This window comes from Diaporthe amygdali, assembly GCF_026229845.1.
Source record: "Diaporthe amygdali strain CAA958 chromosome Unknown NODE_53_length_281289_cov_64_976018, whole genome shotgun sequence".
NCBI classification, from domain to species: domain Eukaryota; kingdom Fungi; phylum Ascomycota; class Sordariomycetes; order Diaporthales; family Diaporthaceae; genus Diaporthe; species Diaporthe amygdali.
Window position 1 is genome coordinate 69,807 of NW_026517073.1, and position 16,731 is coordinate 86,537.

A 16,731-nucleotide genomic window follows, 5' to 3' on the forward strand; every position below is an offset into this window, starting at 1 on the left:
GCATTGGTCTTGGCTTATGGACACCTCACCGCATTGAGATGATCAAACTCGCTGACAAACCTAGTACTGGCCTCTGTACCAATGTTATGCACAACGCCGACAGGTCTTTTGAGTTCCTCTGATGGGACACATGAGTCCGGAAGTTACACACCGGGCGTACATCACGTTAATGGTGTCTTCCGGCGGTTTGATACGGGGCGACAACTCACCTGACGAGGCAAAGCCTCAAGGACTTGTAACGATATTTTGTCTTTGGTCTGAAGCATGCCAAGTCAACGTCGCTTTGCGCTCATCCGAAACCTTCTTACAAATTTAGTCAAACAAGATGAACGTGGGCAATGCGGATGGCATCCAGATGTCCCCGCGGCTTTCGAGGATGAGTAACTTAGTAGTCCTTACTGCCAGGAGAAGGCTTTTCATGTCTTCAATGCATATATGTCTGCGTTCAATCTTATTATCTCGTTTCAGAAGATCCCCACGAATGCAGTACACTGGCTGTACGTAGGACTTTGAGGGTGGACACGTGTGACATTGCTGTGTGCTGCGAAGATGGATGAAAGTTATAATACAGACCGAGGGAACTGATAAGGCCCGTACTCCGAAGATGGATTAAGAAACTCAAATTGAATGAGAAACGCGGCGAAAATCGGAAAGAAGTTGCAGTAAAGATGCATTAAAAAATAAATATACCCTCCAAAAGCACGTGGTTCATCATGCAGACTAAGTACTTAAGTGAATAAATAAAAATAAAAAAAAGAACTTCCAGCCGAGACTTGAAGAAGAGCCATATTATCACGGCTCTGAGTCCATCAACTATATGCAGCCTTGAACGTAACTGGTATTGCCGAATAAGCTGGGCTTTGACTTGATTAGAACATTATAGATTCAGGGACCTAGTCGATGTTAGTTGTCACGATCCCCTTCACATTGCGGGGTAAAGACACAGCAATCAGATCCACAAGGCCAAGTTGCAGGCACCAGTATCTTTTGAGCAGCGGTGTAAATACTAAGCTTAGAGGTAGCTTTGGGACGTAAACCGTCGGCGTGTTTGTCCAAGGATAGTTGCTGGTGACGCATTATGAATGGCTTTGGGAGTCACAAAAGATTGCAGCTACTAGCTTGTGCTTTATCAAAATGTACCAAGAAAACATAGCCTCGGCTCATTCAACCATTTCTTCGTTACACTTGAATATTCTATGTTCAAGAACACGTACGCGTGAGACGGTCTGTAGCTAAGCCTTAGGTTCACTCGAGGTTGACAATTTTGTATGAAGCTAGCTGCATAATCGAAAAGGCTTTCTACCCACTGTACTTTTGCTTCAAGCTGCAGACTCTAGCATTTCCCAATGGTAAAATCCCCATTACTCAGCTGGTGTTCGTAATCGTAGTACACCTGAAACTCGGCGTAGCAATAGTCGGGATCCCCTTCTAGATCAAAAGTGTTGCGTGCCTGCTCCTCGTCGATCAAAGCTTTGGTGATGCTCGAATTCCCCGCGACTGCTGCCTCAACAGCCAGCTGGTCACGACAAGAGTGCTCCATGGCATCGAATAGCCAGGCAGCCTCGTCCACAGTCTGACCCACCGTCAACAGGCCGTGGTTCTTCAAGATGCAGCCTTTGCCATGGGGGCCGAGGGCACGAGCGATGTTGGCGCCCTCCTCGGCCGCGAGAACTACACCACCATACGAATCGTAGACGCCGTGACCATCGCCGAAGAACTTGCATGCGTCCTGCGTGAGCATGTCTAGGCGCCGTCCGACCGCAGACCAGGCTTTGCCAGCAGGGCTGTGGCAGTGACATGCTGCATGTACATCCGCCCGGGCTTTGTGGACGGCAGCATGGATGAGAAAGCCTGCCGTGTTGGCCGGCCGTGATCGATTGCCCCCAATGATCTCCCCATCGAGGTTCACAAGAACCATGTCGGATGCCTTGAGGAGACCGAAGTGCAGGCCCAGGGGGTTAGTCCAAAACGCATCCGTGAATTCCGGGTCTCGATACGAGATGTGACCGGAGAACCCAAACACGTAACCTTCACGCGACCAGTGTCGGAAGACGGCAGCGAGATGGTTCAGTCTGTGGTTCCGGTCGGATTCAAAGGAGACATGACGAGGGGGTCCTTTGAGCGTCAAGCCACCGTGCGAGATGGTTTCGAGTGGTCTCAACTTCTCACCGCGACTCACCCGGGTCGTGGTTACACTGTTGACTAGTGCATCGTCTGCTTTTATAGAAATAGTGCCTTGGTCTTCCCTTCCTGCGGATTGTAAATTTGACTTAGCCGTTTCGGGCACCGTTATTGTTGTCGTTTTTGCTTCCATGACTATTTGCTTGGAAAGATGCTGTTTTGCTTCGTATTGATAACAGAGCGGAGAGACGAGCAAGCGGGGAAGCTCGTCGAAATGGTAAAGCAGTAGTGGGCAGACGATTTGATATCTCTGCCAATCTCTGCCAATCTCTGCCAATCAAGGCACAGGTGAGTGAGTAATCAAGCGAGGGAAACGGGAGATGCCATTTACTAATATGGATACGCTACATGTACACAAGTATATGAATGACTAGGGTCAAGAATTGAATACCAAAACACGAATGATGACTACAACGACAGACTCCCTTACTCATGAAAGTCGGACATTGGTCGGTGGCAAATCTCATCTGACGGCAATTAGAATGAATCGTCGCATTTAGAGACCAGAGAGATTTTGATATCAACTACCATCTGTCCAGCACTCAACCGTAAAGCTAGAATCGTAGTCATCCTCCCTAGGGTCGAATTTGCCCCATCTTGCCCACCACCAATAGTCAATACGAGCCTCGGCCCTCGAGTTCAGCCGCGCTGCGTCCCACATGACGAAGCCCCAGCGGCGCAAAGCCTCGGGTACGTAAATGCCAGTGAGATTGCTATACTCGCCCCTCCAATACATGACCCAGGCAAGCGTCGGTGAGTCCAGTCTGTCACCGTCAAACGGCATTTCTTGCCTGAAGTCCTGGGCCGAATCGCGTTTAGAGTACCACTTTTCACGTCTCTCCATCTGTACAAGCTCCTGAACGGCGTTTTCTATCCAGGCGTCTCCTATACCTGACACAATTGCAACGCGCATCATTTCCACTAGCTGTTCGTGACCTTTCGTCTTTAAAATATCAGATAGGAACTGCGGACCGTATTCTAGAACCGCGTTCATTGACCGCAGGTTCATATCTGATCATTTCATTAGTCAGGGGTCTAGATCTGGTGCAAAACCTACAAGGGCAGAGCTACACCTACGTTCGTGCTCTGTTCCGCTATCCGAAACAAGCAACAAATCCTCGTTGACACTGGCTAGACTCACGTGTTGGTATTTTGAATTCCGCTCCTCATTTAAATCCCAGGCTACTCGCCTAAATATATCACTATAAGTGTCCTTAGCGAATTCGTGAATAGACAAAATCTCCTCAACTTCTCACGCTGGAAATATTAAGACAATACGGAGGCGGTCGACATCATCCCAAATCCTTTCTGGAGAGCTACGTCCCTCTCCCAAATACCCGCATACGTTGCAGAACAGCTGCAAACGATATATGGCACGCTGGATACGGCACCTCTCCGTATCGCTAAGGGGTCGCTGTTCAGCTCGCTCTTCTGTCGACGGGCAGGGTAGCGACGCCAACGCCCAACTGGCGTACCGCTCGGTAAGAGGTTCTAAGACAGAGGTATGAAACCGGAGAAGATGAATGATATCGTCGAAGGACAGCTCGGCGGTCCAGTCATTTGCTGTTTTCGTGTATTTCGCTTCGTGCTCATGAACAAAAGCCCAGAGCAGAGACTCTTCGCGGGTCGCTTGAAAGAGATTTGTACCAGAGTGATACACTCCCAGGGCGTCGACAAGCATTCCGTTTTAAATCTGTGCCAAGACAGATCGCAAGATAGGCACGCGGTCCTCTATGTAGACGCGGTGTAATTGGGGCGAGGCGTGGACGAGCGCGCTCAGCGACTGGAGCGTCGGGAGCGTCGGCGCCTTGGACATGACAAGTACCTGGAGCTCAACAGGCAGCTTCTCCAGGGAGGGCTGAGGTGTTGTTGAGGGGTCAAGAGCGCTATCAAGTTGCTTGGCAGGTTCCGCTCCTTCGCCGTTGGCATCCCCGGTGCTAAGTGCCTGCAGGGACGAGGTGAGTTTGTCCATGATGGTGCTGCCTGTGATACCGAAAGTGTTGGAAGTGTGATGGCAAAATCGGATACAAGAGCCTCGAAAATGGGAGAAGTAAGTGGGACAATGAGGGGTTTTCGAAACAAACCGATAAAAGTGTGAGAGCTTGTAGACGGAGATTCATTAGGGGGATGGCACGGCGGCAGTGCCCGGTTGCTTTAGCGCACCAACAGTGGAGCGAGTGACTTCGGCCCCGGTCAGTGAGTTACTGACGAGTGCCTGCGACTGCCACACGTCCAACTATACACCCTCGCCCGTGTAGAAGCATAAAGACTGGATGTATACAGATTCCTGTCCGCGAAGACTGTTTCACGATCTCTCGCGTGGTGGGCCGAATCGCTTTGAAGACGTTGCATCACATTTATTGTTTGTAGGATTTGTATGGTTTGGTGCGTCTTAGTTCTTTGCTTGGCTGCTTGTGCAACGGACGGCTGCCAAAATAAGCTGCTTGTTGGGAGATATCTTGAGAGTAGATTGTGGCCCTTCTCACTTCTTGTTTCGGTATTTCAGGAAAATAGTGTGTATCAGGTCGAGGCCCTTCAAGTCTCGAGCCTGGGCTTTGGGGACTATTCTGGGCATAACAGGGGCAGCAAAGGTTGCCAACAGGGACTTCGGGACCCGTTCTGGACCTGAACGCCAGCTCGTGTTGCTTCAACTCCAGATTTGATTTATTATTTAATTCTTATCTGTAATCTCGCACATCAATTCATCGATAAATTTGCAATGTTAGAAGTCGCAGTCATCCTGCTTACGTGAGCTAGTCTTGTTACACAGTCCGACCAGATTTGAGTCCTCGCCCTCAGCTGAAAGTATGAAACACCAGCAGGCAGCAATTTCCGTCTTGCATTGGCGTTTCCGATGCCATTCATCGTCAAACACAATGGCGTTCTCGGCAAGCTCGAATCGTATCAGATTAGAAGGAGGTCAACTGCTTATTGCCGAATGCTTGAGGCATGACGGGAGCCGTAAGCGCGGACGACTCGACCTCAACCGGCATATAGGCAATCGCGAGGGCAACTTTGATCCGGAGGGGAGCAACTTCGTTGCCACGGCGCGTAATGTCCAGCTTCAGGGCACCGTGCTCCGAGCTGAACTCAGATCCTCTATGGGTGCTTGGTGGCCGGACGCCATCGATCTCGACTCCTTTGTCGAAAATCAGGACGGGAATCTCACGATAGTCAAGCATTTTTTCCGGGGCACGACACGTCTGCGCCCCCAGCCAGCATCATTTGATCAGTCCTCAGCTCAAGACATCAAAAATGGGTCACAATCAGCCCTACAGTGCCAACTATGTCGGAATTGGTCGGTGCCGGGCAGTCGGGAGGACCGTTTAGAAAAAGTAATCCTCATTCGGCTATCCGACCTCTCATCGAGAAAACGGCGCACTGACTGTGCATCCTGCGGGCTTGCAGAGCGGATTATTCTGGAACTTGCCCCTCAGCTTTTTAGAGGCCGTGGAATTCTGCCAGAGAATTACACACTTCAATTCTCTCGGAGATTACTCAACGATACTCAGCCAACGTTCGAAATACAGGCATCGACTTCTAGCGTCGAAAAAGAATCTATCAGATGTCTTGTGCATACTGTGACAGGTACGTCTCCGGCGGATATATGTCATGGATGACATCCCTTAATAGACTTTGTAGGAAACGAGAACACCTCGCAGACCTTTGGAAACATTTCGAATGGGTTTCTACTGAAAGGCGAAAGCAAATCGCGGGACAGCGTACTTATGGCAAGGGCTTGGCTCGACAATTGCGTCTCGAGACATCGCAAATGTCCCAAATCAGTAAATCGTCGACTGCCAACACGTATACTGGATATCGGATTTAAAAGTGACGATCCGGTCAAGCTGATGACAACTTCCAACGTGGGTCCGGCAACGTACGCCTGCCTGAGCCATTGCTGGGGCAAAAGCAATCCGCTTTTGCTGACGCAGGCGAACCTCGATAGTCTTCATAAAGGCATCCCATATCGTTCACTCCAGGAGACCTACATCGACGCCATAGAACTGACCCGCAAGCTGGGCATCCGTTACATATGGATTGACACGCTCTGTATAATCCAAAACAGCCCTGGCGACTGGAAAACGGAGTCCAGCAAGATGCACGAATACTACGGCAATTGCTTCCTCTGCATAGCAGCCACCAGTGCAGCCGACCACGACGGAGGATGCAGAACGCGCGACCTCACAGTACAGCACGTGGGCCGGGGCGACGACGGTTGGCCTTATTCCGTATACGCGCGCCCATTGATCCCCCACATCAATCACTCAGGCATGTACCCACACGAGCGCTACTTCCCGCTCTTGACGCGGGCCTGGGTCTATCAGGAGCGCCGGCTGAGCTCGCGCGTTCTGCATGTCACCGACGCGGAGTTGTTCTTCGAATGCAGCAGCACCACGCACTGCGAATGCGGCGGCAGCGACGGCGGGAACAACACTACCAGCGCCTGGACCAAGGCGGAGGAGACCTTCTTCGCCGCGCACCGCAGGGTCAATCAAATGCCAGACGGCCCGCTAAAGGGCGAGCATGAGTGGCGGGCACACATCCACGCCTACAGCACGCTCGACCTCACCAAGCAGTCCGATCGCCTGCCAGCGCTTAGCGGCCTAGCGCAGTGGACGCGCTTGCGACGGCAGCAACTGGGCAAAGACCCCGGGCGGTATCTAGCTGGGTGCTGGGAGAGCACCCTCATCGACGACTTGTCATGGGTTGTCGGGCACCAGCTCACCCGGTATGAGGTTGACAAAGACGGTGGCTGGAGGGGCATTCCCGGACTTTTTACCGCGGCAGGTTCGGACTGCAATCCTTCCAAAATGAAGCCAACCGAGTATGTGGCGCCGTCGTGGTCCTGGAGCAGTGTGCTGGACCGGGTCAACTACGCGCCCTTTGGCCATTCGGAAGCGCTTTGCCACATCGAGGACGCCCACATCGAGCCCGCAACGGAGGGGGGAGACCCGTACGGCCAGTTGAAGGACGGGTGGTTGATCCTGCGTGCCAAGCTGCGGCCAAGCCGATGGGTGACCCAGAAGAAGTTTTTCAACGGATTCAGTACTTATCTGACCGACATTGCGGGCACGCAGCAGACGCTCATGGGTCTCAAGAAGGACAAGGGCCTGCAGTGGTGGCGGGACTGGCGCGACGGAGACGGGTCGCGGCTGGACGGAGACCAGCGACTCTATGTGATGCCGCTAGCGTCGCGCAAGATTTGGAGCAATAGCGAGGGTGCCGAGTTCCATCTCCAGTGGATGCCGGGCATACTCACTGTGACGGAGACTGCGTACCTGGTGCTGAGGCTCGTTGAGGGTGAGGGCGGTACGGAGGACCCCGGAGTGTACGAGAGAGTGGGATGGGCATCGTACTCCGGTGTGACAGGGGGTCCGGACTTCCGTGGTATTGAGATGGGCTACTTAAAGTTGATATAGGCTAGTACAGGCATGCATGTCACAGCGCTACCTGCTTCAACACATGAGTACACATTAACCCCGCGCTTTACGAGTATGAACGTTGACCAGAAAATGGCCACTTGGCACGGTCATAACGACAAACACCTTCCTCATCAGGTGGCCCAGCGGGAATCCCAGTTAGTGGACCTCATCTCCGAGGTGCCGGTCTCCAGAGGAAAGGAATCCTTCCGGCACTAATCCGGCTGACGTTAACTACATAGACAGTAATGCACACCATGCTGATTCCCTATTTCATCTGCAACTTTTGAAGGAGCGACATGCGTCATTTGCTCCTCAAATTCACTCAATACCAGTTGCGCACAAACAAACAGCGGACACCGTGATGCGTCAGACCTTAATCCCCAAGCCGATTATCTACAACACACCTCGCACCGACCTCACGTACGTCAGCCAAGACAACACGAAGTACATCCAATGATCTCAACTAACACTTTTTCAGGCACCCACCTCGATCATTTGCCTTCTGCGACATCATATAGCACTCTTAAAATGCCGTCAAGACGTCTTCAGGACTATTCCTGCCTCACCTTTGACTGTTACGGGACGCTTATCGACTGGGAAAATGGCTTCATTGAGGCGTTTCGCTCTTTGACAAATCGTCTCGACGCAAGCCACTCGTTACGTAAAGACCCGGCAGCTCTCTTAAAACTCTATGGGCAGCATGAACCACGTATACAGGCTCAATTCCCCACACTGAAATACTCTGCCATCCTGGAGAAGGTTTATGAGCAGATTGCCAGCGAGTGCGGTCTCGGCGAGGCTATCACAGACGCAGAAAAGACGGCTTTCGGAGCTAGCATTGGTACCTGGACTACCTTCCCTGATACAATTGAGGCTCTGCAACGGCTTAAGCGACACTTTAAGCTGGTCATTCTATCCAATGTTGATGAGGCGTCCTTTTCCCGGACTCTTTCGGGACCACTTTCAGGCGCCACATTTGACGCCACCTATGTCGCCGAAAAGATTGGATCTTATAAGCCCGACCTGAGGAATTTTCAATACCTAATTGACCACTGCAAGAGCGACCTGCAAGTGGAGAAAGGCCAGATCCTGCACACGGCGTACTCGCTGCCCGCGGATCTGAAGCCGGCCAAGGAGATCGGGCTGACCGGATGCCTCATTGAAAGATACCCGAATGCAATGGGTGGCGACTTTGAAAAAATGAAAGACGAAGTTGCTGTGGATTTCAGATTCGCAACGTTGAAGGATATGGCTGACGAGGCGGAACGGTTGTTCTCGTCATCCAGCTGAGCATGGGAATTTCGCACCTTCATCTTACTCACAGTTCGTCACTTCCATCACTTCCCAAGGATTGCGGTCTTTAGGTCTTTATGAAATGAGTGCCAATGATCGAGTAGATGTTCCAAACAGCTGTGTATCAATTCGGGTATTGATTGTCCGTTGGTGGCTATGCAAGTGACTCGTGATTCCTGCATGCACACTTCAAGGGCAGGTCACAGATCGAATACGGAAGGTATCATAAAACGTCGTTTCAATAGAATTATATGTGTAGACACGTTTCATGCCGACGGCTGATTAATTTGGCCGGCTAAACCTTCGTGCTTTTCTCGTTGTATAAGGGTCAGATCGGCAGGATTTCATCTCGTTGAATGCGGCTAACGGCCGTGTCTTTCATGCGGTGATCTGTCACAGGAAGCTTATGGCTAGCGGCTAGAAAGTAACTTTGAAGAAAATATCCATCGAAACAAGTCGTTGTGCTGCTCTGTGTTTTCTGAATTGGGCTACTCCACCCAAGACATAGATCAACCCTAACCCACTGAGGAAAGTAATTTTTGATGTCTTCCATATTACGCGAGACGGAGCTTTAGTAATGTTGGATAGTCAGCCATGACAGACTCACCCCCAGAGTCATTCCACTGATTAGTTAGTAGTCTATAATCGAGAGAGAACTGCAGCTTATTCTTTGCTGACAGCGCACCCCCGACGCCTTGTTACACACGCGTTGTTAATAGTGGAACTCATAGCCTCACCAGCGTCGGCAGCATCTATACCTCAGCGAAATCTCTCGATAAGAGCTTGATCGAATGCATCCATGATATTTTACCCAGCTGTCATATAACGCGGGACTACGGCATACCTGAAAGGACGTGTGTCGCGACAGCCACGTATCGCAAAGACAATTTGTTTGAATCCGTCGGCTACGTATTGCCTGGAAACCAAGTCCCCCTTGTTGAGAGGGATGAAACACAATTGAAGGTCACGATGTTGTTGAAGAGCTGCGCATTCGACGACTCTGCATGATTTTGGATATCTGGGGAACGACACAGCCACGCGCAAGAAGAAGACGCCTGATGTCTGGCTGACCACAGTCATTTGCTCATTACCAACCGCATGAGGAAGCTAATCAAAGTCAAAGTGAGTTTCATAAGCTAGCCTCTTCTCTATATTAAGCTATTTTAAATCCACGATTGCGCACAGCTGGTCCTGCGGCATGCAAGTCACGCAAGTCGAGCTGGAGGCCGTGCTGAAATCAAACTGTCTCGTAGCGGATTTTATCGTCATTTCAATCTCTGACGATATGGCTGAAGAGCTGCTGCGAGCAAAGATTGTCAAATTACGGCCGGCGGAAGCCTGAGGGGTCAGTGAGATCCAGGAAGAGCTTCATGCGCTGATGAACGAGGGACTCCCCTCGAACAGGCGGTTTGCGGGTGGCATCAGTTGCTTGTCAGCGATCTCCAGAATGGCACATTATGCGGAAAAGTCCGGCGTAATCAGATGAAGCAGATGGCTAGAGATCACTATGTAGCCGGGAAGACAGCTCACGAGTTCGAGTCGGTGCTGGGGTCGACTCAAGTACTCACCTGCGGTACAGAAGAGTAGGACGAGGATAGCGGTGAATAGCGCAAAATGGTCATGTACAGGTTACTTGTCTGATCGGTATCCTCTTTCCGAGGAGCTCGACGCATTCTTTCTTCGTACCCATCCTGCAAGATATGGACAGGAAACTTCGAATCGCGTTCTGACGCTGACGTGCTTTCAAAGAAATGATTTCCCCACTACGTAACCCCCAGTCGGTCATGATTTTTCTCGGTTACTCCTATCGAGCTATTTAGTACATGCCAAGCGTGATGCGCGACCCACAGGTTCTTCTGTAAGACGGGGCATCTACGACCCGTTCTGCCTAGATTCGATCGTTTCAGAAGTACAATTTGATTGGTGGGAAAGAAGAAATATCAGTGATGAATCTCACAACAGCTTAAACCAAGATAACATTACTTATTCTTATCGTGATTTTTGGGATTTCAAAGTTGCAGCCTGGTTCATTGTAAACTTACAAGTACAGAGGTTGGTGGAAAGTCGGATATGTTATCCCTGAAATCCCAGTGAAACTAGCGTTCTCTCGTTCAGAAGGGCACGTACCTCGGTACGCAGTGCTCGAAGCCGTCGACACCACTGGCTTCAAATTCCCATAACGTCAAGTTGATTGCTCCCGTGACTGGCTTCTCCAGCAGCACAAAATCACATCTGTCACCAATTCAAAGCCAAGTACAGTCGTTCGGTGTCAGGCCTCCATCCTGGATTTGAGCGCAACAATATGGATGCCTCGATGCTCTGCGGCGACGACTCTTTCGGTCCAGGAGTCAAATCTGTTGACTGTCGCGGAGGCTTTGACTTCACTGGTTAGTATGACGTTCCAGAAATGATGATCCATGCTGAAGTCTGGGTTGTAGCCTCCTTCGAAGAAGCCATCTTGGCCATCCTGCCCACCGCCTGTTTCATTATCGTGACGCCGTTCCGGACGCTGCATTTGTTCCGAGGGAGGCTTCGAGTCAGAAAGAATGCTCTTCACGTCTTTAAGCTGGTACGTCACCGCAGCGACACGGACGAGGGAGAAGTCTAACGAGAGCTAGGGCACCATCGCCACCTTCACTGCTCTGCAAATCGCCATCTTGGTGTTGATAGCCGCAAACCCGACGTTCCGAACCCATGTATCACTGCCGTCGGCCGTACTCTCTGTAGTCGCAGCTGTGACTCTCGCTGTCTTGTCTCACCTCGAGCATGCCCGATCTGTCAGGCCGTCCTTCATCATCAATCTTTACCTCATCACCACTGCCTTGTTTGACGCTGTTCGGCTCAGAACTTATTGGCTCATGCGAGAAAACGACATCCATGTCCTTGCTGCAGTCATGACCGCTTCTCTTGCGGTCAAGCTTGTGATTCTGCTACTGGAAGCTACAGAGAAACGATCTATTCTCCTCGATATATACAGCCGATTCTCAATCGAGAGTACCAGTGGACTGATAAGTCGAAGCTCTTTCTGGTGGTTGAACTCGCTTTTGATTTCCGGTCACAGGATAGTCCTGTCTATTACCGACCTGCCAGCCATCCACGAAAAGCTCGACTCGGCAAGCTTGGGCAAACAATTACAGTCCGCGTGGGACGAATGTAAGTCTCGAAAACAAACACAAATGAATTGAAACTGACTACAATATTCACAGGTAATCAGAGCAGAAAGCACGCTTTAGCCCGCGCTTGTGTGTGGAGTCTGCGCTGGGAGATACCCGTGATCTACATCCCCAAGCTCTGCTATGCTGCACTCAACATAAGCCAGGTCTATCTCATTCAGAATGCTGTGACATACGTGCAGGGAGACGATCCTATCAACAGGGGATATGGGTTGATTGGTACATTTGCCTTGGTTTACACCGGATTTGCGGTATGTCACTAGAAGATTACGAACCTGTTTGATTTCCCAAAGCTTTTTCGCTAACGACAGGCAGATAATGATGGGATGGTCATCCCACCTCTCATATCGCCTCATGACAATGATCCGAGGCCAGCTGACAATGGTCATCTACAAGAAGATGTTGACACTTCCTACAGCCAATGCTAACGAATCGGCGGCGATGAGCCTGGTGGGCACTGACGTGCAAAGAATCGCTGAGACATTCAGGGAGCTTCTTATAGAGATAGTACCGAGTGTGCTCCAGCTGGCCGTTGCCGTCTACTTGCTCTACGCTCAACTGGGCGCCGTCTGCGTTGCACCTGTCCTGGTTACAATCATTTGCACGGGTCTATCAGTGCTCGCTGCTAAGCTCATCACCTCCAGGCAGAGGGCATGGCTCGAGGCCGTACAGAAGCGGATCAACTACACATCAGAGATCTTAGGATCAATGAAAAATGTCAAGATACTCGGTCTCACTGGCCAGCAAACTGCAGGCATTCAACAGTTTCGCAACAATGAACTCGCTAGCTCGAAGAGATACAGAAAGGTTCAAAGTCTGAATATATCTCTAGGTATGTTTTCAGAAGGACCCATGTGCATGTCTTTGTGTTCTCTACTGTTCAAGCAGCTGATGGCCAAATAGTCAACCTCCCAGACACTTTTAACTCGTTCATCATTTTCGCAGCTTATGCAGTGACAGCACAGCTGCGTGGAGACAGTGGATTCTCGGTGCCGCAAGCGATCACCTCTCTAGCAGCCTTGAATCTTCTATCAGCACCGCTTGGTATCCTCTTGTATTCGATACCACAGGGTTGGGCTGCACTCGGCTGTTTCGGTAGGATCCAGGAGTTCTTGCTTCTCCCTTCGCGTGTTGAACAGCGTAAACTGCCATCTGTCGTGAGTACCGATGACGAAAGTATTCGGGATCAGGAATGGATCGAGCTGCAGTCAACAAAACGACCGACAGTGAGCAAAATCACCATCAGTCCAGGAAGATTTGCATGGTCGGACTCAAACTCGCAAGCCGTCAAGCTGAACGTTCCTTTGGAAATCGTTCCAGGGCTCACCATCCTCGTTGGCCCGGTTGGGTGTGGCAAATCGACATTGTTGAAGGGTATACTTGGCGAGACACCGCATATCTCTTGCCAGGTCAGCATGCCGTCTCCAGAGATCGCGTACGGGGACCAATCCGTCTGGATAATGAATGGTACTGTTTTGGAAAACATCACTGCTGGAACTGGACATAATTTGGACGTCGAGTGGTACAGGACGGTCTGTCACGCGTGCGCGCTTGATGTCGACTTCCGCCAGTTGCCGGACGGCGATTCCACCGTGGTGGGAAGCAAAGGTGTAAAGATGAGCGGCGGTCAACGGCAACGCATATCCCTGGCGCGAGCATTATACTCGCGGATAAAGTTAGTTATCTTCGATGATGTGCTGGCCGGGCTGGACTCTGTGACTGAGGAACTGGTGTTCAATCGCGTCTTCGGTCGGGATGGTCTCCTACGCAAGCTCAACGCCACGGTTGTTCTCGCCACTCACTCTGTGAAACGATTACCGCAGGCCGATCTCATCCTCGTCCTGGAGCAGGATGGCACACTTGTCCAGCAAGGTAGCTTCGATGAGCTGAATGCTTCTGGGCTCTACATTCAGGAGATGGAGCTCAGGCTAGCGGATGAGATTTCTGGCCGGGACGATGAGCCCGTCGATGAAAAAGAACAAGGCGACGGAAAAGATATACCATCTGCAGCGGCAGCCGTTGATGAGACCCGCAAGACGGGTGACTGGATGATCTACAAGTACTACGCACGCGCCTTGGGACCGCTCGGGCTGGCCTTTTTTATTTTCCTTGTCGCCGGAACATCGGTATTCAATGCAATGAAGCGTAAGTACCCTCAACCGCTGACAGGAGGTGCCTTCTAATTGTCATAGAGGTCTGGCTCAACTGGTGGGCGAATAATAACCAGAACGGTGGCGCCCAAAATCTTGGTTATTGGCTCGGCATGTTTGGATTCATAAACTTCATGAGTGGGCTTTTTATGGTTGGCGCAGTCGCGTGAGTGTATCACCCTACTATTCCCCCGGGAAAGTTGAATTTTGCTCATGCTGAATGTTTCTAGGTTTCTTTGGGTCGTCATGATTCCGCGGTCTGGAAAGAACCTGCACCAATCAATCTTGGACGCTGTTATGCGGTTCGTGTTGCATTGACAGAGGATACTATTTGGAACTTGACTGATATGAATTCAGGGCGCCTCTGTCATTCTTCTCCGAGACAGAGACTGGAGTGCTGGTTAATAGGTAAGAGCCCTTCCACTTCGTAAGCTGCCAATCATCTCAAGTGCAAGGTGTTAACGGCTTTGTAGATTCAGCCAGGACCTGCGTTACGCTGATATGAGTCTCCCGGCGGCAATTATCAACATAGCATTCCGTGCGTTCTTCCGTGTTGATATTATTGGAAATACCCCTTACTAAATTCTCACAGATCTTGGGGGCTGCCTGGCTACCATAGCGTTGTCGGCCACAGCAGTGGGCTACTTTGCCGCCATCTTGCCATTTGTTCTAGCAGCGCTCTACGCTATTCAGAACTTTTACCTCCGCACCTCCCGGCAGCTTAGACTATTAGAGTATGCACCTCCCTGTCACTATCTACACGTAACAGCACTGACCGTTCGTTCTATGGGCAGACTTGAGGCCAATGCTCCCGTATTGGCACAGTTCATTGAGTCCCTTTCTGGGCTCGCCACTATCCGCGCCTACTCCTGGACTAGTATATACACATCGAAAAGCACCAATTTGCTGGATACAAGCCAGAAGCCATACTACCTTCTCCTCTGCATCCAACGCTGGTTGGTACTAGTCCTCGACCTCGTGGTCGCCGGTTTGGCGGTGGTCCTCGTCGGCATGGCAGTAGGCCTGCGATCAAGCATCAACCCTGGTTTTCTGGGTTTGGCATTGGTCAACATGATGAGCTTGTCACACTCCTTGACGCAGCTCGTGCAATTCTGGACTAATTTGGAGACTTCCCTTGGGGCAATCGCCCGAATCAAGGACTTCGCTGAGAATACACCCATTGAAAGGTCGCTGCAGGAGTCATCTGGTCATCTGGATGCTGATTGGCCAAGCAGGGGTGCTTTAAGGCTCGAGGGAGTATCTGCCAGATATAGGTTCGTTGGGATCGAGTAGATCTTTTTGAGGTCTTTATTTGTTAACTTTGTGGTTGACGTGCATGCTAATAACTCTTTCATAGCACTGTAAATGAGTCCCCAGTCCTCAAAGACATCAGCTTCTCGGTTCAAGGTGGCCAAAAAATTGGTATAGTTGGACGTACTGGAAGGTATGGACCTTTTATGCAAACGTCACTTGGACTGTGAGGCGCTGACACACATCTACCAACAGCGGAAAGAGCTCAACAGCACTTGCTATTCTCGGGCTCATCGATATTGTTTCTGGGCGAATTGTTCTCGACGGCGTCGACCTAGCCACCGTCCCAGGGCCGGTGGTGCGGGAACGACTTGTCTGTCTCACGCAGGACCCATTTCTGTTTCCCGGTTCCGTAAGGAGCAACCTCGATCCGCTTGGGGTCTCCTCAGATGAGCTCATTGTCTCTGCACTGCAGAGAGTCGGCCTATGGGATGTCATAAAGAAGAAAGCAGGCGGGTCCTCTTCGGACGTCTCCGTCGTCCTTGCCACAATAATGGAGACAGACACGTTCTCGCACGGCCAAAGACAACTGTTCTGTCTTGCTAGGGCTGTGCTAAAGCCCGGGAAATTGCTGATCCTCGATGAGCCTACGAGCAGGTAAGTCACACTTTCCGAAAGAGAACGAATGAGGAATATCTAGAGACGGACTTTATTGACTATTTACAGCGTTGACGGCGAAACGGACGTCCGGATGCAAGAGCTCATTCGCTCTGAATTCCAAGACTACACGATTATAATGATTGCCCACAGGCTATCAAGTCTTGTCGATTTTGACCGAGTGGCTGTCCTCGATGGAGGCAGCCTGGTAGAGTTTGGAAGCCCTGCAGAGCTACTCAGGGTTGGTTCGGGTCACTTTGCTAAACTGTACAATAACTCTGTGACCACTGGCCGAAGATAGCTTCTATTTGGGCTTCCCTCGCATCTGAGTCATTGTTCTGCAAGGACATATTTATTCTGAGCGGGAGATTGGCGATGATGAAAAAGCCACGCGCAATCACCAGTCGGTTGCATTTAATAGACGCGAGTGCAAGCATTTTTTTAATTTATTTTTTTATTTTCGTCTCTGGTATTCAGGGGCTGCGTCGGTGACAAGACTCTAATGTTTCGGAACCTGAAGACGGGATCAGAGTTGGACTTGGTCTAGCAGAAACGCACAGCAATGAGACCATGATCCTCTGCTGACCGAGCCGACAGTGT

General features: G+C 50.8%; 4 protein-coding genes across 4 annotated transcripts; 2 read left to right on the forward strand and 2 right to left on the reverse strand.

Moving 5' to 3' along the window:
• Positions 1–1,333: 1,333 nt before the first annotated feature.
• Positions 1,334–2,314, reverse strand: J7T55_014935 (aldolase; the record flags this gene model as incomplete). The annotated part of the gene is made up of 1 exon (XM_053135252.1): positions 1,334–2,314. The coding sequence occupies one exon, from the start codon at positions 2,312–2,314 to the stop codon at positions 1,334–1,336; it is 981 nt and encodes a 326-aa protein (XP_052987022.1).
• A 387-nt stretch (positions 2,315–2,701) lies between these two features.
• Positions 2,702–5,363, reverse strand: J7T55_014936 (uncharacterized protein; the record flags this gene model as incomplete). Its single annotated transcript, XM_053135253.1, has 7 exons — positions 2,702–3,192; positions 3,259–3,312; positions 3,527–3,584; positions 3,905–4,160; positions 4,668–4,806; positions 4,930–5,074; positions 5,136–5,363. The coding sequence occupies 7 exons, from the start codon at positions 5,361–5,363 to the stop codon at positions 2,702–2,704; spliced, it is 1,371 nt and encodes a 456-aa protein (XP_052987023.1).
• A 73-nt stretch (positions 5,364–5,436) lies between these two features.
• J7T55_014937 (uncharacterized protein) lies at positions 5,437–8,897 on the forward strand (the record flags this gene model as incomplete). The annotated part of the gene is made up of 4 exons (XM_053135254.1): positions 5,437–5,479; positions 5,824–7,572; positions 7,958–8,051; positions 8,126–8,897. The coding sequence occupies 4 exons, from the start codon at positions 5,437–5,439 to the stop codon at positions 8,895–8,897; spliced, it is 2,658 nt and encodes an 885-aa protein (XP_052987024.1).
• Positions 8,898–11,202: 2,305 nt separating this feature from the next.
• J7T55_014938 (multidrug resistance-related protein) lies at positions 11,203–16,432 on the forward strand (the record flags this gene model as incomplete). The annotated part of the gene is made up of 15 exons (XM_053135255.1): positions 11,203–11,287; positions 11,339–11,469; positions 11,519–12,053; positions 12,107–12,324; positions 12,389–12,905; positions 12,977–14,218; positions 14,266–14,389; positions 14,454–14,525; positions 14,581–14,631; positions 14,697–14,761; positions 14,816–14,957; positions 15,018–15,497; positions 15,581–15,667; positions 15,730–16,131; positions 16,201–16,432. 15 exons carry the CDS (start codon positions 11,203–11,205, stop codon positions 16,430–16,432), a joined length of 4,383 nt encoding a protein of 1,460 aa, XP_052987025.1.
• Positions 16,433–16,731: the final 299 nt, after the last annotated feature.